The following is a 23,092-nucleotide window of genomic DNA, read 5'->3' as shown; positions in this document are numbered from 1 at the left end:
CTGACATGTCGATAAGTCTTCTCCTCTTTTTTGAAAAGAGAAGTGGTGGTTTCAGAACAGCTCATGAGTTATTGAAGTTTATTAATATGGGTAGTGCAGGGTGTGACAGGCTGAAGGATGGCGTCCCTCAGCAATAGTCATTTCCCCTTATCTCCATCAGACACTCAGCGACTTCACCCTCCTCATTCACACCCTCCCTTTGGCGAAAATGGAAGACGGCTGCATGATAATGGTCACTGGGGTCACAAACTGCTGCATAAAAAAAGAAAAACAATGATGATATAATTTGGAGCAATTTTCCACCACTGGCATGTTTTGGACGCTCTATCATTATGTTACTGATAATTTACTATTCAATATTCAGGCAGGAGTCCTGGAGGTGATTCAAATTATATATTCAGACCAGCCACTAAAATAGACTTGTGTTTTCTGTCAGCTGAATTTGTATCATGCTTTCTGAGTGGCTCAGTTACAGCCACAGCTTCTTCAAGCTGTCAAGAGAAAGAGACAAATCAAGAGCGCAAGGTGACTGATATTTACTCCTTAAAAGAGTAAACATCCAATACATAAACAATATTAATATATGATCTGGTCATTGTATGACCTTCCCTCTAGTGCCATCAATGTTTTCTCACATCCAGTACAATGTCTCAACACGTACTGGATAGATTGCTGTGAAATTGTTGTACAAGCATTCGTGTGTCAATGTAAATTGTAACAACTTTGGTGAACGGTTACTAATAGTTCTGACAAACACTACAACTACATTATAAAGTGTTTAAGTGTGTTTTAAACACTTATTAATTGTTTATATACTGCTTAAAAATGTTAAATGGGGGGGGGGTGTTAAAATAAAGTGTCACTGTCAGTGATTCCTTATCTATATTCTCAACAAAACTGCATTTTAGATATTATTTGAAACAGAACTTGGATAAAAACAATCAACCTAAACTTGTGTCTTCAACCCAGCAGATAAATGTGAGTTGACCCGTATTAACAGACTGCTGGGGACGCCCATCCAATCTGGCACCAAGGCTTTAAATCTTGTACCGTTGCCAGGCAAAATCATTTGTCTGCAAGGGTAGATCAACGATAATCCATTTCACGCCATTCAGCAACAACAGGGCGTGTGAACGGCATCAGTAACGAATAACGCTCTTACAAACAAAGCCCCCGTTTAGAGATGTGAATTCATCTTTACACAATCAAATGGAGCAAAAAATCATCTTAATTTCATTGCAGACAACTGATTTTTTCATGTGCATGTAATTCTGTAGACATAATCTATGTAACTTCATCATTCTTCCAACATCCGAGGGTGAATCTCAAATCGAGCACAACAAAGCTGAGTTTGCACTTTTGAATTTTGCAATATGACTTACCTTGTACCTCAATCATGTGAAACACTGTCACTCGTTTGACCTCAGTGGGAATTTAATCTGTGGGAAAAGAGAAGAGAAACCACAGAAGAGGAGAGTCCGGATCCTGAGAGAGAACAAGTGATAACTAAACTCATCTGGTGATTTCCAGTTTTTACTTTTGAATAATTTTTCCGAAAATTACCTGTATTCTAAGTTGAGAATGTGGACACTTACAGGTCAAGATCTGCTCTGACCAATCAGAGTTAAAGAATTTGATGACATGATCAAAAAGAGCATCCTGTTTTCTCCCCGATAAATAACGATGCATCAACTTTCATTGTCGCAGTTTGTTATAAATCAGCAGCATCTTAATGTGAACGCAGTCGTATTGATACTGACTTCATCTCACCTTCTCAGATGCAAGGTAAGTACTTACAACTCTTATTCACTTTCACTCCAGTTTAATTTAAAGTACTTATGCAGATTATTATTTCATCAAATTCCTGTTAAATTTAATATTTTTTTTAAATGTATATACTTGGATTACCTCAAGCAATCTTAATTTCTGTACACGCTTCAAAGGCAAATCACAAATGGGATTATAGATTTTTGCTCAATCCTTGCAGATGGTTTAGAATATTCTTTATATTAAAAGCAATGTTTGAACTAATTAAGCAGGATATTCATGTAAATGTCACATCTGACTAGACTCAACATTAGTAAATGTAGTCAAGCACTAGTAAGCACAAATAATTAATCGGAGCGTACTTATGAATACTGATTTAAGAAGAATGTCAAAAAGTTTTGAAAACTAACTTTGTTGGTCGACATAGTAAAAATAAATAAATGTCTCCTCAACAGGGAAAACAGACCATTATCAGAATGGATTCAATGGAAATTGATGACAGCATTTATATCAATAAGAACCTCACAATGGAAGGCATCGTTACCAAAGGTACAGTATCAACCTGAAAACATATGAACAAACAGAATATTAAGAATATTAGATACAACTAATAAACTATGTTAACAATGTGCGACTAAACTGTTGATCAATTTCAATATTTAAAGAATAATCTTTTTTTTATAAATGTATCGTGAAATAGTTCATAAAAGCTTTTATATTTAGGTTTCCAGAAATCTATCAGTGTGAATCTGTGAGAAGTTACATTTAACTGTTTTTGTGTTTTTGTTTTAGTGGATTTTCAGAGAAGAAAGCAGCCCTCTAGATGTGTGACCGTGTGTCTGGGGTTACTGTGTGCTGTCCTGTTGGCTGGTAACATAGGACAGTTTATCTACTGTAAGTGATTTATTTGTTGTCACTGAAAGTAGGAATAATGTGTAACGTAACTGTCAACATGTAATGTTTGAGAAACCAGGTGACAGAAATGAGCTTCTACAAAATCCAATGACCTAAGCAATTATTTAAAATGTATTTTTGATTTCACAGATGAGATAATCAGCCAGTTTCAAGGAGTCCGACTGCAGGATGGTTATGATGCTTCAACTGCAGAGAGAAAACAGTTAGAGGCCAAACTGAGTAACCTGACTGACGAAAAAGGCCAGCTGCAGCAGAGTTACACAGCTTTGACTACTGAAAGGGATGAGTTCAGGGCCAGTTTCAACAATCTGACAAACGAAAACAACCAGCTACAAGCAAGTTACAATACCATAAAACGAGAGAGCGATCAGTTACAGACGAGCTATAATAACATGCAGAAGAGTCACAATAATCTGACATCAACAAAAGATCAGCTACAGACCAATAACAGAAACCTGCAAAGAGAAAAAGATGAGTTCCAGAATGTGTCTATTACTCTGAGAGCGAACAGAGATCAATTACAGAGCAATTGCTCTTCATTGAAGAGGAACAAAGATCAGTTGCAAATAAGTTTCAACACCTTAAAACGAGAGAGCGATCAGTTACAGACGAGCTATAACAACATGCAGAAGAGTCTTGAGGGGCTACAGGCTAATCACAAAAATCTTAAAGCAACAAAAGATCAGCTACAGACCAACTACCAAAACCTGCAAAGAGAAAAAGACGAGTTCCAGAATGTGTCTATTACTCTGAGAGCAAACAGAGATCAGTTACAGACGAGCTATAACAACATGCAGAAGAGTCTTGAGGGGCTACAGGCTAATCACAAAGGTCTGGCAGCAACGAAAGACCAGCTACAGACCAATAACAGAAAGCTGGAAAGAGAAAAAAATGAGTTCCAGACTTTGTCTATTACTCTGAGAGCGAATAGAGATCAATTACAGAGCAATTACTCTTCATTGAAGAGGAACAAAGATCAGTTGCAAATAAGTTTCAACACCTTAAAACGAGAGAACGATCAGATACAGACGAGCTATAACAACATGCAGAAGAGTCTTGAGGGGCTACAGGCTAATCACAAAAATCTTAAAGCAACAAAAGATCAGCTACAGACCAACTACCAAAACCTGCAAAGAGAAAAAGATGAGTTCCAGAATGTGTCTATTACTCTGAGAGCAAACAGAGATCAGTTACAGACGAACTATAACAACATGCAGAAGAGTCTTGAGGGGCTACAGGCTAATCACAAAAGTCTTAAAGCAATGAAAGACCGGTTACAGACCAATAACAGAAACCTGCAAAGAGAAAAAGACGAGTTCCAGAACGTGTCTATTACTCTGAGAGCAAACAGAGATCAGTTACAGAGCAATTACTCTTCATTAAAGAAGAACAAGGATCAGTTGCAAATAAGCTACAATACAATGAGTACAAGTAAGGACTACCTTCAGATCAGGTACAATTCATTGACGAACGACAAAGATCGACTGCAATCCAGTTATAATTCTCAGCAGAATGAAAAAGAGCAGTTACAGAACAAGTACAACAGTTTGGTCAAAGTTAAAGATGAGTTAGAGAAGCAGATCAACAAAGTGAGAGGTGAGATGATTATTGTAAAGGTTTGATTGATTTATTGTTCCGTAATAGCAGTTTGTGTTATCTTTAGCCCTTTTGTGATATGTTGTTCCTTTTCATGTTTCAAACTTTCAGGCAGACCTTGTCGGAGAGGCTGGAAGAGGTTCGGCATAAGTTGTTACTTTGTTTCAACTGAGAAGAAAACCTGGACGTCGAGCAGAGCAGACTGCATCGCAGAGGGAGCAGATCTGGTCATCGTAGACAGCAGGGATGAACAGGTGAGACGAAATGAAAGAAAGAATGAACTGGGAGAGATCAAAAAACATGTTGTTCACACAGGAGACCGCCAATAGTGCCCCGTGTGGGACAAAACAACGTTGATTTATTTGTCACGTAATATCCATACTTAAGTAAGATCAATTACCTAGTAATTTTGTCCCAAACCACAACCTTTTTTAAAAACTAACTAAAGTTTTGTTGCTTAAATCTGAGTTGATTTTGAAAGACTTCTGAAATCAACATGTATCGCTGGACTTTTGAGGATTACATTACAGTCATTTAGCAGACGCTTTTATCCAAAGCGACTTATAATTCATTATCTATCTATACACCGTAGGCACAGCTACAGGAGCAATTTTGGGGTTAAGTGTGTTGCTTAAAGACACATTGACATGAGACTAGCAGAGCAGGAGGGGATCGAACCGCCGACCGTCTGATTGAAAGGTGGCCCTGTTCTCCACTTATCCACGGTCAGACACATTCACGTTGCAGACACATGAATGAGGATAAAGAACAAACCAGAAGGACTGAGTGAAAGCTTGTGGGTTGACATGTTTTTTTTGCCATAACAAAAGTACAGTAAGTGAGAATTGTAATAATGTGGTGGATAGTTTTGCATGGAGTAGAAACTAGAGAATAAGAAACGTCTGTTATTGTGTGTTTTATAATAAATTTGCTGACATTTGTCAAGTGATGTAACAAATAACATAAAAGTCAAAAACAATGAAACGGAGACTGTAATAATTGATTTGTTTAATCGTTCCTGTCTTCTCTCTGTGCTACACTAACAGGTGTTTGTCATCGGTATTACATCAACCGAAGACGCCTGGATCGGTATGACTGACAGTGCTACAGAGGGGACTTGGATGTGGGTGGATGGGACTCCAGTCACCACAACGTAAGCTTTAATAGCAGAGTGTATGGACTAAAATACCTCATAGGATCATCATATTAGACGACACAACAATTGGACGTGTTTCTTAATTAATCATATTTTCCTTTACTATCGTAGAAACTCTGCATTGTTTTTATATACCATTTCTTTCACTGTTTATACCCTTTTATTGTTAGACTACAGTTATACTAAGGATCAGAGGTAAATTTAACCTTGTATCATGATAAAGACAGAGGTAACCTGATAACAATTTTATGTGAACTGTACTCTAATTTCTGTCAAAATCTGTTTTGGTTTTGATCCATCATGAAACAATGAAGAAGAAGAAAATGTGGAGGAAGGTTTTCAATGCATTATGCAACGAAGTACAACACATTCAGCTGAAAGACCACTGATGTGTTGTCAAACTGATATATTAAACATTATCATGAGTGAATGTGTTTCACACATGCAGGAGTGGTGAAGGGGCGCTTTAAAAAACTACATTCTCTTACTTCTTTGTAAATTTGACTTTAATCAAAAGACAAATTGGGTTACAATCTCCTCAGTCACAGTTTGGGTCAAAAACCAAAGGTCAGAGCAGTTGAGAAACAAAAACTGTGTGCTGTAAAAAAACATTCATGTCTCCATTATCAGGTACTGGCATGTGGGTCAACCCAACAGCGCAGGTGGGAACCAGGACTGTGGAGCAATTTGGAAAAAATCATCAGGAGCGGAACAGTGGAATGATCAAGGCTGTTCTTCTATTATGCCCTTTATCTGTGAGCAATAAGATTACATTGATTTACGCAGTTAATGATGGTGTGTGGCTTTGGACTGTGGTTATATATATATATATATATATATATACACTGTATATATATATATATATATATATATATATATATATACTGTATATATACTGTATATATATATATATATATATATATATATATACTGTATATATCTTTTAATTAAATTATTCTGTCAACCGTATTCCTTCACAATCATGAACACTGGAGTTTATTTTGACTTGCAGTCATCCTTCAGCCAGAAATATTCACTAGACTACCTATTGTGTATTAATCCACAGGTGAAAATAGTCCCCAACAAATACACCATTCACTCCAGTTTGAGTAACATTTGCTAAAAACTACAGAGACTCTCTGAGATGTTTACCTCAAGACAGGCAAATCCTAATATTTGTTTTATTTTTAGCTTTAATGATTTTTGACAAGTAGATTTTGTTGTACAACAATGTTAGAATTTCAATGAATGTACTATTTAGTTGATAATTAAGGTTTGATGTTTGGGAATATGAATTTCTTGATTGCACAAAAACAGATTTAGCTATCAATGTACTATAGTTTTATCTGGCCGTTGGCATGGCCTTAGAAATGTTTCTAAGGCCATGCACATACATAGAACCTTTGCATATGTCATTAATGATTTACTTCACTTTGTAATGATTACAAGCAACTGCACGCAAATAAAATTCCATCTTTGTATTTTCTGAAAACAAATCAGTTTGTGTTTGAGGTGTTTGTTCATTGGCAAAATAATACACTTATTGAGAGAAACAATTTGTTTACAGTAAATTCAATCAAAAGAACTAAAGAAAGAGTATGACATTATGTGCTGATTTTTTTTTTTAATTTAAATCCAATGATAATGACAGTATTCACACAGTATCTGTAGTAGTAGTAGTAGTAGTAGTAGTAGTAGAAGTTAATCAAAAACGGACCTATATTTTAGGCCTCTGCTTGAAAATTGTAACCCATTCTAAAAAGAGTATATCTCTGCAACCACAAGGTTTTTTTCAATAATCTTGGTATTATAATAAAGGGAACACTTGTGAGATTTGTTCAGATGTGTAAATATCTGTATATATGTTTCTGGCTAAGAGTAAATGAAGATGGGACACAGCACAAATTGAAAAGTTTCAGGTTCGCCTAAAAAAAAAAAAGCACTTTCAGGATTATTATTTCTTTGGAATGATGCAGCGGCAGGTCTAAACCTTCAGTTCAGGTGAGGTCTCCAAAATTGTAATTTTGGCACCATCTGTGCCATTTAAATTTTCTCATGTACCAAACTATATATTTCACTTGTATATCACGAATGGTGTTCAATACATCCAAATACAGTTTGGGTTTTATTTTGAAGGCCAGAATCCTCTCTGAACCCTCTCTGTCTCCCTATTTTTTTAAATGTATATACTTGAATTACCTCAAGCAATCTTAATTTCTGTACACGCTTCAAAGGCAAATCACAAATGGGATTATAGATTTTTGCTCAATCCTTGCAGATAGTTTAGGATCTTCTTTATATTAAAAGCAATGTTTGTACTAATTAAGCAGGATATTCATGTAAATGTCACATCTGACTAGACTCAACATTAGTAAATGTAGTCAAGCACAAGTAAGCACAAATAATTAATCGGAGCGTACTTATGAATACTGATTTAAGAAGAATGTCAAAAAGTTTTGAAAACTAACTTTGTTGGTCGACATAGTAAAAATAAATAAATGTTTCCTCAACAGGGAAAACAGACCATTATCAGAATGGATTCAATGGAAATTGATGACAGCATTTATATCAATAAGAACCTCACAATGGAAGGCATCGTTACCAAAGGTACAGTATCAACCTGAAAACATATGAACAAACAGAATATTAAGAATATTAGATACACCTAATAAACTATGTTAACAATGTGCTACTTAACTGTTGATCAATTTCAATATTTAAAGAATAATCTTTTTCATATCAATACCCTTGCTGCTGCTTTGTATTAGAAGTTCATAAAAGCTTTTATATTTAGGTTTCCAGAAATCTATCAGTGTGAATCTGTGAGAAGTTACATTTAACTGTTTTTGTGTTTTTGTTTTAGTGGATTTTCAGAGAAGAAAGCAGCCCTCTAGATGTGTGACCGTGTGTCTGGGGTTACTGTGTGCTGTCCTGTTGGCTGGTAACATAGGACAGTTTATCTACTGTAAGTGATTTATTTGTTGTCACTGAAAGTAGGAATAATGTGTAACGTAACTGTCAACATGTAATGTTTGAGAAACCAGGTGACAGAAATGAGCTTCTACAAAATCCAATGACCTAAGCAATTATTTAAAATGTATTTTTGATTTCACAGATGAGATAATCAGCCAGTTTCAAGGAGTCCGACTGCAGGATGGTTATGATGCTTCAACTGCAGAGAGAAAACAGTTAGAGGCCAAACTGAGTAACCTGACTGACGAAAAAAGCCAGCTGCAGCAGAGTTACACAGCTTTGACTACTGAAAGGGATGAGTTCAGGGCCAGTTTCAACAATCTGACAAACGAAAACAACCAGCTACAAGCAAGTTACAATACCATAAAACGAGAGAGAGATCAGTTACAGACGAGCTGTAACAACATGCAGAAGAGTCTTGAGGGGCTACAGGCGAATCACAAAAATCTGGCAGCAACGAAAGACCAGCTACAGACCAATAACAGAAACCTGCAAAGAGAAAAAGATGAGTTCCAGACTTTGTCTATTACTCTGAGAGCAAACAGAGATCAATTACAGAGCAATTACTCTTCATTGAAGAGGAACAAAGATCAGTTGCAAATAAGTTTCAACACCTTAAAACGAGAGAGCGATCAGTTACAGACGAGCTATAACAACATGCAGAAGAGTCTTGAGGGGCTACAGGCGAATCACAAAAATCTTAAAGCAACAAAAGATCAGCTACAGACCAACTACCAAAACCTGCAAAGAGAAAAAGACGAGTTCCAGAATGTGTCTATTACTCTGTAACTGATCTCTGTTTGCTCTCAGACGAGCTATAACAACATGCAGAAGAGTCTTGAGGGGCTACAGGCTAATCACAAAAGTCTGGCAGCAATGAAAGACCAGCTACAGACCAATAACAGAAACCTACAAAGAGAAAAAGATGAGTTCCAGACTTTGTCTATTAGTCTGAGAGCGAACAGAGATCAATTACAGAGCAATTACTCTTCATTGAAGAGGAACAAAGATCAGTTGCAAATAAATTTCAACACCTTAAAACGAGAGAACGATCAGTTACATACAAGCTGTAAGAACATGCAGAAGAGTTTTGAGGGGCTACAGGCTAATCACAAAAGTCTTAAAGAAATGAAAGATCAGCTACAGACCAATAACAGAAACCTGCAAAGAGAAAAAGATGAGTTCCAGACTTTGTCTATTACTCTGAGAGCAAACAGAGATCAGTTACAGAGCAATTACTCTTCATTGAAGAGGAACAAGGATCAGTTGCAAATAAGCTACAATACAATGAGTACAAGTAAGGACTACCTTCAGATCAGGTACAATTCATTGACGAACGACAAAGATCGATTGCAATCTCGTTATAATTCTCAGCAGAATGAAAAAGGGCAGTTACAGAACAAGTACAACAGTTTGGTCAAAGTTAAAGATGAGTTAGAGAAGAAGATCAACAAAGTGAGAGGTGAGATGATTATTGTAAAGGTTTGATTGATTTATTGTTCCGTAATAGCAGTCTGTGTTATCTTTAGCCCTTTTGTGATATGTTGTTCCTCTCCATGTTTCCAACTAGCTGGCAGACCTTGTCAGAGAGGCTGGAGTAAGTTTGAGATGAGCTGCTACTTTGTTTCAACCAAGAGGAAGAACTGGGCGTTGAGCAGAGCAGACTGCATCGCAGAGGGAGCAGATCTGGTCATCATAGACAGCAGGGATGAACAGGTGAGACAAAATGAAAGAAAGAATAAACTGGGAGAGATCAAAAAACATGTTGTTCACACAGGAGACTGCCAATAGTGCCCCGTGTGGGACGAAACAACGTTGATTTATTTGTCACGTAACATCCATACTATTTTTACTATGTAGACCAACAAAGTTGGTTTTCAAAACTAGTTTACACTTTTCTTTAATCAGTAGTAACGCAACTTACATAGTTAATATTTCCCAAACCACAACCTTTTTTAAAACCTAACTAAGTAGTTTTGTTGCTTCAATCTCAGTTGATTTTGAAAGACTTCTGAAATGAACATGTGTTGCTGGACTTTTGGAGGAAAACGCACGGAAATTGAGGAATAACTTTAACTAAGATATCATACGAACCGTTGCATGAAGATACGTTGCAGACACATGAATGAGGATAAAGAACAAACCAGAAGGACTGAGTGAAAGCTTGTGGGTTGACATGTTTTTTTTTCCATAACAAAAGTACAGTAAGTGAAAAATGTAATAATGTGGTGGATAGTTTTGCATGGAGTAGAAACTAGAGAAGAAGAAACGTCTGTTATTGTGTGTTTTATAATAAATTTGCTGACATTTGTCAGGTGCTGTAACCAATAACATAATAATCAAAAACAATGAAACAGTGACTGAAATAATATATTTTTTTAATCGTTCCTGTCTTCTCTCTGTGGTACACTAACAGGTGTTTGTCAACGGGTTACTGCCACTCGGCCAAGAAGAGGAATTCTGGTTTGGTATGACTGACAGCGTTACAGAGGGGACTTGGATGTGGGTGGATGGGACTCCAGTCACCACAACGTAAGCATTAATGGCAGAGTGTATGGACTAAAATACCTCATAGGATCATCATATTAGACGACACAACAATTGGACGTGTTTCTTAATTAATCATATTTTCCTTTACTATAGTATGAACTCTGCATTGTTTTTATATACCATTTCTTTCACTGTTTATACCCTTTTATTGTTAGACTACAGTTATACTAAGGATCAGAGGTAAATTTAACCTTGTATCATGAGAAAGACAGAGGTAACCTGATAACAATCTTATGTGAACTGAACTCTAATTTCTGTCAAAATCTGTTTTGGTTTTGATCCATCATGAAACAATGAAGAAGAAGAAAATGTGGAGGAAGGTTTTCAATGCATTACGCAACGAAGTACAACACATTCAGCTGAAAGACCACTGAAGTGTTGTCAAACTGATATATTAAACATTATCATGAGTGAATGTGTTTCACACATGCAGGAGTGGTGAAGGGGCGCTTTAAAAAACTACATTCTCTTACTTCTTTGTAAATTTGACTTTAATCAAAAGACAAATTGGGTTATAATCTCCTCATTCACAGTTTGGGTCAAAAACCAAAGGTCAGAGCAGTTGAGAAACAAAAACTGTGTGCTGTAAAAAAACATTCATGTCTCCATTATCAGGTACTGGCACGTGGGCCAACCCAACAGCTCAGGTGGGAACCAGGACTGTGGAGGAATTTGGAAAAAGTCATCGGGATTGGAAACGTGGAACGATGACACCTGTTCTTATGATCGGAAATTTATCTGTGAGCAGTAAGATCACATTGATTGATGCAGTTAATGATGGTGTGTGGCTTTGGACTGTGGTTATGTATGTATATGTGTATATATATATATATATATATATATATATATATATATATATATATATATATATATATATATATATATATATAGATCTTTAATGAAATGATTGTACTATCAATCACATTCCTTCAAATTCATGAACACTGAAGTTTATTTTGAGTCACATACTCATCCTTCAGCCAGAGATATTCACTAGACTACCTATTGTGCATTAATCCACAGGTGAAAATAGTCCCCAACAAATACACCATTCACTCCAGTTTGAATAACATTTGTTAAAAACTACAGAGACTCTCTGAGAGGTCTGCTTCAAGACAGCCAAAACCTAATATTTGTTTATTTTTGGCTTTCATGATTTTAGACAAGTAGATTTTGTTGAATAATTTTGAAGAAATCATTCAAGTCCAGTCCAGAAGTTGCTGTGGTGTTGTAAATTTATTATAGCATGCCGGCAAACTGGTAACTTCACCGACACAGAGCAGATCTGAGCAGTTAGGTTGACCCCGAACAAATGAAGAAGGAAGCATTTCATACAGGGAGCCAGAGCAGTGGTTAGACTGTTTGTAAATACTAGAAGACAGAGGTTAAGGTAGACTCTGACAATGGGAAGGGAGGGGTGGCTTTCAGATTCAGACCTACAGGAAGGACACACAGTTGGCATTTGGTCAATCAAGGGGTCGACACAGCAGGGGCCTGAAGTAGCATCTAGGAGTCATTTGTGTAGGAAGTCTGGCCCCAATGTGTATTCTTCATCAATAACAACGTTCAAATTTCAATGAATGTAATATTTAGTGGATGATTAGGGTTTGATGTTTGAGAATATGAATTTCTTGATTGCACAACAACATATTTTGCTATCAATGTATAAATACTCTACTATAGTTTTATTTGGCCGTTGGCATGGCCTTCGAAATGTTTGCAAATTGCATCAGTTTGATTAGTTCATATGTTTGAAAATGAATGTATATGACAAATAATGTACGTTACAAAGCACATTCATAGCACCTTTGCATATGTCATTAATGATTTACTTCACTTTGTAATGAATACAAGCAAATGCAGGCAAATAAAATTGAATCTTTGAATTTCCTGAAAACAAATCACTGTTTGTGTTTGAGGGCAAAATTAATCCCTTATTGAGAGAAACACTTTTCTCATTTTACTTGTTTGTAGTAAATTCAATCAAAAGAACAAAAGAAAAATGTTGACATAATGTGCTGAAAATGTCTTTAATTATTTTTCATTTAAATCCAATGATAATGATGGCATTCACACATTATCTGTAGTAGTAGAAGTTAACTTAAAGTTGTCGCTTTAGCTGTGCAAGAGTGAAAAATGAAATGTAATTGTAACAAAATGAACTTCAGTCTTGTTCAGATGTTTTGGGTTTAGGAAACAAAACCACTTACGTTGAGTGAAAGAGTGTGAGTTGACATAAAAAGTGGACGTAGGCTACGTTTGGTTTGTGGACTGACGTATTAAAGACTTGAGTTTGACATTTTGGCAGACGCCATCTTGACTTTTTGCAACCAGTGAACAGAAGTGACCATATTTGGACTGCAGAGGAGTGACGTAGAGACACCGTAAACAGCTCTGGTAGGGCAGGGACCTGTCAATCACAGTAAGCCTCGCTCTAAAGCATAACCTGCTTTATGGTCTATTTGACTCTAAATGGACCATCATTTACCAAATGAACATGATGCTGTGTATTGGAGAAGACTTGAAACTAGAGATTGAAACCATAAACTCATGTGTTGGGAACAAAAAGGAGCGTGATTGGTTATCAGCAAATATGAAACTGAACTATCAACGTCAATGGAGTTATTAACATCAATAAGTTCATTAACAATTACTAATAATAACGGGGCACCACCCTACAAACAGGGACCGATAACCAAACTATAAATTGAGTCTCAAAATTAGTGTTCACTCAGAATGTCCACAGTCAAAGTACTGTTCTACATTCAGAGCAAACAGTGAAGGTTGAATTCGAGCACAAGCCACTACATCCAGCTACATCCACACACATATGCACAAGTAATCACAGAAGACTGCTCTTTAAAATATAACAGAGTTTATTAAATCCAAATAATAAATGATCAAATCAAATAATATCAAAAGCCAACAAACACTATCATACAATTATGTGTCTAATACCTAAAATCAAGTCAACAAACTGTGGCGAGAGTATATATATATATATATATATATACATATATATATATATATATATATGTATATATATATATATATATATATATATATATATATATATATGTATATATATATATATATATATATGTATATATATATATATATATATACGTATATATATATATATATATATACGTATATATATATATATGTATATATATATATATACGTATATATATATATATATATACATATATATATATATATATATGTATATGTGTGTAGCCCTGGCTAAAAATTAATGTAGACATCAGGATGTAAATAGTTTTCTAAAACAAGTTAAAAGTGTATAAGTATGTGTAAAATAGATATGGGTGTATACAATGTATTTCAATTAGAGACTCATACGCTTTACAGTTCAAAGGTTGCAGTTTATGCAAATGACATAGTTTGTTTGATATGTACATGATTCAGCGCGTGTGTTCTCCCTAACAGCCTAACTGTGTAGCAGTATATGACAATCTTTGTTTTGTCTTCGTTTAATTGGCTTGTCCTGAACTAACAGCCAATCCAAGCGCATTCTCAGGTAGAGGGGTGGGGCTTAGTCGTATGCGGCCAGGTTCAGTGTGTTCGAGAGGCAGAAGCGAATTATCGCCGTCACCGACTGAACAGCGACTATTGTAAGAGAACAATAATGTTCATAAATGAATGGCTGACGACCAGTTATCCTGTAGTTTGGACTGTTGTGATCTACAAGAGGTAAATACGAGTTTTGTATAGTTTTCTATCCTGTGACTAAATGTAGTGTAAAACAAATTGAGATGCTAATCGCGAATATCCATTAGCATTAGCATAATACTCATTTGCTTTCATACTGTTAGCTGTGAAATTTGAAACTAGTTGTTAAAACAAGCTATTGCTAAATCGCCATGAAGTAGTGTATGGACTTGCTGCTTAACTGATGTATTTGATTCAGAAGACGGACATTTGTGACTAAGTGAGGATGTGTGTGTGTGAGAGTGGGGGTGTACAGTATATTGATGTTCGCATGTAATAAATGCCAAACTGTTTTTAAATGCCAAACTGTTTTTGTAATGCCTTTGAAATATATTTGGTGTGTCAAAGTTCATCACATTCACGTTTTGGTAAGACCTGGTTGAAAGGGGTAAAATACACTTAAAACACAAGAGAAAAGGACTTAATAAGAGGCATAGACCTTTTATTTTACTTACTTAATTCTATTGGAAGCACCGCCAGTTATTTTAGTTTGCATAATAAGGGAACTAAGAGTTGTGAGAATAATTATATAAATGTATAAGAACAGGTAATTGCGCCATTACGTTTAAAACTGTACCCAGGGCCCCGCCCATAGTACTACTACACCTATAATACTAAATAGCTACATGGGACGAGTGTTATTTATTTATATATATATATATATGTGCATTGTTAAGAGATTGTAGAAAAATATGAAAGCATAAAAGTATAACCATCACAACATATAGCTTGTTTGCTTTTTATAACCATCACAATATATAACTTGTTCGCACTTATTATAACCAATTTAACATATGAATTGTTTTATTTCATGATAGAAGTGATAGAAACATATAGCCTGCTTAGACACTTTATGTGACATAGTCACTTGAGCCTTGTATAGTGCTCTGGTTCTATCAGGACCAAACCAGTTACATTCTGTTGATAACTCTGGTACAACATGTCTCCTGTATTTGTGACGCATGTGATTAGGGGATGTACTAGCCTCAGAGTAACAGAAAAGAAGCAGAAAAACTGTGAGATTTGTCTTTTTCCCCCAGCGCAGATACTGGGAGAGACTTCTTAATAGACCCTTAGGGGTCTTACCCCCTCAGAGGGGAAATAGAAGACCCTTCAGCTATTTGTCCCCCATCTCTAGGATGGGATATATTTCTTTAATAGACGATAGACACCCCTGATTATAGGGAGATATTTAGCATTAGTTTTAGTACCACTGAGACGGTCTCATTGAATTGAAATTGTTATATGTGATTGCTTTGGAAAAACTTTATTAAAACAACAGCTTTATTATATGTAAGTGACAGGACCCAAACTAAAGACTGTTTTTTTTTTTTTTAGAATAATGTGACCCTCATCCCTGTCCCTCATCCGTGTGATACAGAAGTGACGACCGACTCTACCAGAGGAGCTTAAGGTAAGTACCCTGGGTGAAGACTTGGCAGGTTTAGTCATAAATGGTGAAAAGTTCACATTAGGCGTTAGTAAAGTACAGTCATTCAACATAACCATTCATATTGGGTGTTGGGGTTACATCCTACTGAGAGCGCCTAGCCGTACAAGACTCTCAGGAACACAATAATTCTGAAAATCCTAACGATTCAGCTATGGGGTGAGATCAAAGGCCTACAGTATTGTTCTGATACCTCCGTGAGGAAACTACCCCACGCAGGAAGGACAACCTTAAGGCGTGACCACCGTGTTGGTGCGCAAGCCTGTCCCGCTTTCCCCGGGGCAGGATCCATTCACGCTACAGCATGTATGTATTATGTGGAGTGTAAGTGTGTAGGGGAGGAGTGAACTACTCAGACAGTGGTAGAATGTAACCTCAAGAGAGGCCGCGCCCCGTGGGCCTACAAACAAGATGGCGGAGGAAAAATAACTACGACAAAATAGAGGGAGGTGGCTACGTACTTAACTACGTGGATCGACGCACAATGTGGGTTGAGACAATGGACTACGTCCACCTACGTGTCTGAGATGGTTAGCTAAATCAGTATGTGTGTCTAAATATGTGTCTGCGTGTTAGTAGAAAGAGGGAGAGAGAAAGAAAGGAAAGCCAAACTCTAAAGCAAGGCACTTGGCGCCGCCGTAAGATGTAAGAACAGCTTCTCTATCACGTAAAAACTCTGCGGTCAGATTCGGATCCAGCCAGCCAAGTTTATGCAGTGATAGTTACAGTTCTAAATCCTACTCACGGAGCCGATTGAAACAAATCGATTCTTATCACCGTGGTGAAATGCGAATATTGCTTTCCTATCACCCCGGAACCCGGCTGGCGAATCGAGGTTCGGTCCGCCGTGGTTCTGGTCTTTAATGTAATAAAATCACAATCTCCAAATCCACTAGCAGTGACTGATCTAATGCAACACGGTTACAGCAGCAGAAAATACACAGTATAATGGGACTCAGCGGTCCGCGATGCTTGCACAATAACACGTTCTAAACACTACGAGTGACTGATAACGCTCTTACAAACAAAGCCCCTGTTTAGAGATGTGAATTCAATTTTACAAAATCAAATGGAGCAAAAATTCATCCTAATTTCATTGCTGAGACCACTGATATCTGTAGACATAATCTATGTAACTTCATTATTCTTCCACCTTCCGAGGGTAAATCTCAAATCAAGCACGACAAAGCTGAGTTTGCACTTTTGAATTTTGCAATATGACTTACCTTGTACCTCAGTCATGTGAAACACTGTCACTCGTTTGACCTCAGTGTGAATTTAATCTGTGGGAAAAGAGAAGAGAAACCACAGAAGAGGAGAGTCCAGATCCTGAGAGAGAACTAAACTCATCTGGTGATTTCCAGTTTTTACTTTTGAATAATTTTGAAAATGACCCGTATTCTAAGTTGAGAATGTGGAAACTACAGGTCAAGATCTGCTCTGACCAATCAGAGTTAAAGATTTTGATGACATGAGCAAAAAGAGCATCCTGTTTTCTCCCTGATAAATAATGATGCATCAACTTTCGCAGTTTGTTATAAATCAGCAGCATCTTAATGTGAACGCAGTCATATTGATACTGACTTCATCTCACCTTCTCAGATGCAAGGTAAGTACTTACAACTCTTATTCACTTTTACTCCAGTTTAATTTAAAGTACATATGCAGACTATTATTTCATCAAATTCCTGTCAAATTTAATATATTTTTTTAAATGTATATACTTGAATTACCTCAAGCAATCTTAATTTCTGTACACGCTTCAAAGGCAAATCACAAATGGGATTATAGATTTTTGCTCAATCCTTGCAGATAGTTTAGGATCTTCTTTATATTAAAAGCAATGTTTGTACTAATTAAGCAGGATATTCATGTAAATGTCACATCTGACTAGACTCAACATTAGTAAATGTAGTCAAGCACAAGTAAGCACAAATAATTAATCGGAGCGTACTTATGAATACTGATTTAAGAAGAATGTCAAAAAGTTTTGAAAACTAACTTTGTTGGTCGACATAGTAAAAATAAATAAATGTTTCCTCAACAGGGAAAACAGACCATTATCAGAATGGATTCAATGGAAATTGATGACAGCATTTATATCAATAAGAACCTCACAATGGAAGGCATCGTTACCAAAGGTACAGTATCAACCTGAAAACATATGAACAAACAGAATATTAAGAATATTAGATACACCTAATAAACTATGTTAACAATGTGCTACTTAACTGTTGATCAATTTCAATATTTAAAGAATAATCTTTTTCATATCAATACCCTTGCTGCTGCTTTGTATTAGAAGTTCATAAAAGCTTTTATATTTAGGTTTCCAGAAATCTATCAGTGTGAATCTGTGAGAAGTTACATTTAACTGTTTTTGTAATTTTGTTTTAGTGGATTTTCAGAGAAGAAAGCAGCCCTCTAGATGTGTGACCGTGTGTCTGGGGTTACTGTGTGCTGTCCTGTTGGCTGGTAACATAGGACAGTTTATCTACTGTAAGTGATTTACTTGTTGTCACTGAAAGTAGGAATAATGTGTAACGTAACTGTCAACATGTAATGTTTGAGAAACCAGGTGACAGAAATGAGCTTCTACAAAATCCAATGACCTAAGCAATTATTTAAAATGTATTTTTGATTTCACAGATGAGATAATCAGCCAGTTTCAAGGAGTTCGACTGCAGGATGGTTATGATGCTTCAACTGCAGAGAGAAAACAGTTAGAGGCCAAACTGAGTAACCTGACTGAAGAAAAAGGCCAGCTGCAGCAGAGTTACACAGCTTTGACTACTGAAAGGGATGAGTTCAGGGCCAGTTTCAACAATCTGACAAACGAAAACAACCAGCTACAAGCAAGTTACAATACCATAAAACGAGAGAGCGATCAGTTACAGACGAGCTATAATAACATGCAGAAGAGTCACAATAATCTGACATCAACAAAAGATCAGCTACAGACCAATTACAGAAACCTGCAAAGAGAAAAAGACGAGTTCCAGAACGTGTCTATTACGCTGAGAGCAAACAGAGATCAGTTACAGAGCAATTACTCTTCATTGAAGAAGAACAAAGATCAGTTGCAAATAAGTTTCAACACCTTAAAACGAGTGAGCAATCAGTTACAGACGAGCTGTAACAACATGCAGAAGAGTCTTGAGGGGCTACAGGCGAATCACAAAAATCTGGCAGCAACGAAAGACCAGCTACAGACCAATAACAGAAACCTGCAAAGAGAACAAGATGAGTTCCAGACTTTGTCTATTACTCTGAGAGCAAACAGAGATCAATTACAGAGCAATTACTCTTCATTGAAGAGGAACAAAGATCAGTTGCAAATAAGTTTCAACACCTTAAAACGAGAGAGCGATCAGTTACAGACGAGCTATAACAACATGCAGAAGAGTCTTGAGGGGCTACAGGCGAATCACAAAAATCTTAAAGCAACAAAAGATCAGCTACAGACCAACTACCAAAACCTGCAAAGAGAAAAAGACGAGTTCCAGAATGTGTCTATTACTCTGAGAGCAAACAGAGATCAGTTACAGACGAGCTATAACAACATGCAGAAGAGTCTTGAGGGGCTACAGGCTAATCACAAAAGTCTGGCAGCAATGAAAGACCAGCTACAGACCAATAACAGAAACCTGGAAAGAGAAAAAGATGAGTTCCAGACTTTGTCTATTAGTCTGAGAGCGAACAGAGATCAATTACAGAGCAATTGCTCTTCATTGAAGAGGAACAAGGATCAGTTGCAAATAAATTTCAACACCTTAAAACGAGAGAACGATCAGTTACATACAAGCTGTAAGAACATGCAGAAGAGTTTTGAGGGGCTACAGGCTAATCACAAAAGTCTTAAAGAAATGAAAGACCGGCTACAGACCAATAACAGAAACCTGCAAAGAGAAAAAGATGAGTTCCAGACTTTGTCTATTACTCTGAGAGCAAACAGAGATCAGTTACAGAGCAATTACTCTTCATTGAAGAGGAACAAGGATCAGTTGCAAATAAGCTACAATACAATGAGTACAAGTAAGGACTACCTTCAGATCAGGTACAATTCATTGACGAACGACAAAGATCGATTGCAATCTCGTTATAATTCTCAGCAGAATGAAAAAGAGCAGTTACAGAACAAGTACAACAGTTTGGTCAAAGTTAAAGATGCGTTAGAGAAGAAGATCAACAAAGTGAGAGGTGAGATATGTATTATGAAAGTTTGATTGATTTATTGTTCCGTAATAGCAGTCTGTCTTTAGCCCTTTTGTGATATGTTGTTCCTCTTCATGTTTCCAACTTTCAGGCAGACCTTGTCGGAGAGGCTGGAAGAGGTTCGACATAAGTTGCTACTTTGTTTCAACCAAGAGGAAGAACTGGGCGTTGAGCAGAGCAGAATGCATCGCAGAGGGAGCAGATCTGGTCATCGTAGACAGCAGGGATGAACAGGTGAGACAAAATGAAAGAAAGAATAAACTGGGAGAGATCAAAAAACATGTTGTTCACACAGGAGACTGCCAATAGTGCCCCGTGTGGGACGAAACAACGTTGATTTATTTGTCACGTAACATCCATACTATTTTTACTATGTAGACCAACAAAGTTAGTTTTCAAAACTAGTTTACACTTTTCTTTAATCAGTAGTAACGCCACTTACATAGTTAATATTTCCCAAACCACAACCTTTTTTAAAACCTAACTAAGTAGTTTTGTTGCTTCAATCTCAGTTGATTTTGAAAGACTTCTGAAATGAACATGTGTTGCTGGACTTTTGGAGGAAAACGCACGGAAATTGAGGAATAACTTTAACTAAGATATCATACGAACCGTTGCATGAAGATACGTTGCAGACACATGAATGAGGATAAAGAACAAACCAGAAGGACTGAGTGAAAGCTTGTGGGTTGACATGTTTTTTTTTCCATAACAAAAGTACAGTAAGTGAAAAATGTAATAATGTGGTGGATAGTTTTGCATGGAGTAGAAACTAGAGAAGAAGAAACGTCTGTTATTGTGTGTTTTATAATAAATTTGCTGACATTTGTCAGGTGCTGTAACCAATAACATAATAATCAAAAACAATGAAACAGTGACTGAAATAATATATTTTTTTAATCGTTCCTGTCTTCTCTCTGTGGTACACTAACAGGTGTTTGTCAACGGGTTACTGCCACTCGGCCAAGAAGAGGAATTCTGGTTTGGTATGACTGACAGCGTTACAGAGGGGACTTGGATGTGGGTGGATGGGACTCCAGTCACCACAACGTAAGCATTAATGGCAGAGTGTATGGACTAAAATACCTCATAGGATCATCATATTAGACGACACAACAATTGGACGTGTTTCTTAATTAATCATATTTTCCTTTACTATAGTATGAACTCTGCATTGTTTTTATATACCATTTCTTTCACTGTTTATACCCTTTTATTGTTAGACTACAGTTATACTAAGGATCAGAGGTAAATTTAACCTTGTATCATGAGAAAGACAGAGGTAACCTGATAACAATCTTATGTGAACTGAACTCTAATTTCTGTCAAAATCTGTTTTGGTTTTGATCCATCATGAAACAATGAAGAAGAAGAAAATGTGGAGGAAGGTTTTCAATGCATTACGCAACGAAGTACAACACATTCAGCTGAAAGACCACTGATGTGTTGTCAAACTGATATATTAAACATTATCATGAGTGAATGTGTTTCACACATGCAGGAGCGGTGAAGGGGCGCTTTAAAAAACTACATTCTGTTACTTCTTTGTAAATTTGACTTTTAATCAAAAGACAAATTGGGTTACAATCTCCTCATTCACAGTTTGGCTCAAAAACCAAAGGTCAGAGCAGTTGAGAAACAAAAACTGTGTGCTGTACAAAAACATTCATGTCTCCATTATCAGGTACTGGCATGTGGGCCAACCCAACAGCTCAGGTGGGAACCAGGACTGTGGAGGAATTTGGAAAAAGTCATCGGGATTGGAAACGTGGAACGATGAAACCTGTTCTTATGATCGGAAATTTATCTGTGAGCAATAAGATCACATTGATTGATGCAGTTAATGATGGTGTGTGGCTTTGGACTGTGGTTATGTATATGTTCCTTCAAATTCATATTGATGTTTGAGAATATTAATTTCTTGATTGCACAACAACATATTTTGCTATCAATGTATAAATACTCTACTATAGTTTTATTTGGCTGTTGGCATGGCCTTAGAAATGTTTGCAAATTGCATCAGTTTGATTAGTTCATATGTTTGAAAATGAATGTATATGACAAATAATGTACGTTACAAATCACATTCATAGCATCTTTGCATATGTCATTAATGATTTACTTCACTTTGTAATGATTACAAGCAACTGCAGGCAACTAAAATTCCATCTTTGTATTTTCTGAAAACAAATCACTGTTTGTGTTTGAGGGCGAAATCAATCCCTTATTGAGAGAAACAATGTTCTCATTTTACTTGTTTATAGTAAATTCAATCAAAATAACTAAAAGATTATGACATAATGTGCTGAAAATGTCTTTAATTCCTTTTTTTCTATATAAATCCAATGATAATGACGACATTCACACATTATCTGTAGTAGTAGAAGTTAACTTAAAGCTGTCGCTTTAGCTGTGCAAGAGTGAAAAATGAAATGTAATTGTAAGAAGATAAACTTCCGTCTTCTCTGGAAGTTTTGTGTTTAGGAAACAAAACCACTTACGTTTAGTGAAAGAGTGTGAGTTGACATCATACAAAGTGGACGTAGTCTTTGTGACGGCTACGTTTGCTTTGTGGACTGACGTATGAAAGCCTTGAGTTTGGAATTTTGGCAGACGCCATCTTGACTTTTTGCAACCAGTGAACGGAAGTGACCATATTTGGACCGCAGAGGAGTGACGTAGAGACACCGTAAACAGCTCTGGTTAGCGACCTGTCAATCACAGTAAGCCTCGCTCTA

At 36.5% G+C, this 23,092-nt stretch overlaps 2 protein-coding genes and 1 pseudogene across 2 annotated transcripts; all 3 read left to right on the top strand.

Annotated features, from left to right (window-relative positions):
• Positions 1 to 1,647: 1,647 nt before the first annotated feature.
• On the top strand, positions 1,648 to 6,252 carry LOC137875133 (C-type lectin domain family 4 member F-like). The gene is made up of 7 exons (XM_068714117.1): positions 1,648 to 1,785; positions 2,223 to 2,316; positions 2,560 to 2,661; positions 2,812 to 4,278; positions 4,390 to 4,532; positions 5,325 to 5,431; positions 6,065 to 6,252. Exons 1-7 carry the CDS (start codon positions 1,684 to 1,686, stop codon positions 6,198 to 6,200), a joined length of 2,151 nt encoding a protein of 716 aa, XP_068570218.1. The 5' UTR covers positions 1,648 to 1,683; the 3' UTR covers positions 6,201 to 6,252.
• Positions 6,253 to 7,926: 1,674 nt separating this feature from the next.
• On the top strand, positions 7,927 to 11,708 carry LOC137875134 (C-type lectin domain family 4 member F-like; annotated as a pseudogene).
• Positions 11,709 to 17,688: 5,980 nt separating this feature from the next.
• On the top strand, positions 17,689 to 22,666 carry LOC137875132 (C-type lectin domain family 4 member F-like). The gene is made up of 7 exons (XM_068714116.1): positions 17,689 to 17,748; positions 18,187 to 18,280; positions 18,537 to 18,638; positions 18,789 to 20,339; positions 20,446 to 20,588; positions 21,289 to 21,404; positions 22,039 to 22,666. The coding sequence occupies exons 2-7, from the start codon at positions 18,208 to 18,210 to the stop codon at positions 22,172 to 22,174; spliced, it is 2,121 nt and encodes a 706-aa protein (XP_068570217.1). The 5' UTR covers positions 17,689 to 17,748; positions 18,187 to 18,207; the 3' UTR covers positions 22,175 to 22,666.
• Positions 22,667 to 23,092: the final 426 nt, after the last annotated feature.

The sequence above is a fragment of the Cebidichthys violaceus genome, unplaced genomic scaffold (assembly GCF_023349555.1).
Source record: "Cebidichthys violaceus isolate CVI_PGR_0920_01 unplaced genomic scaffold, fCebVio1.0.p SCAF_2, whole genome shotgun sequence".
Lineage (NCBI taxonomy): Eukaryota > Metazoa > Chordata > Actinopteri > Perciformes > Stichaeidae > Cebidichthys > Cebidichthys violaceus.
Note: the sequence above shows the minus strand (reverse complement) of the source record. Positions and strands in the feature narration are given on the sequence as shown.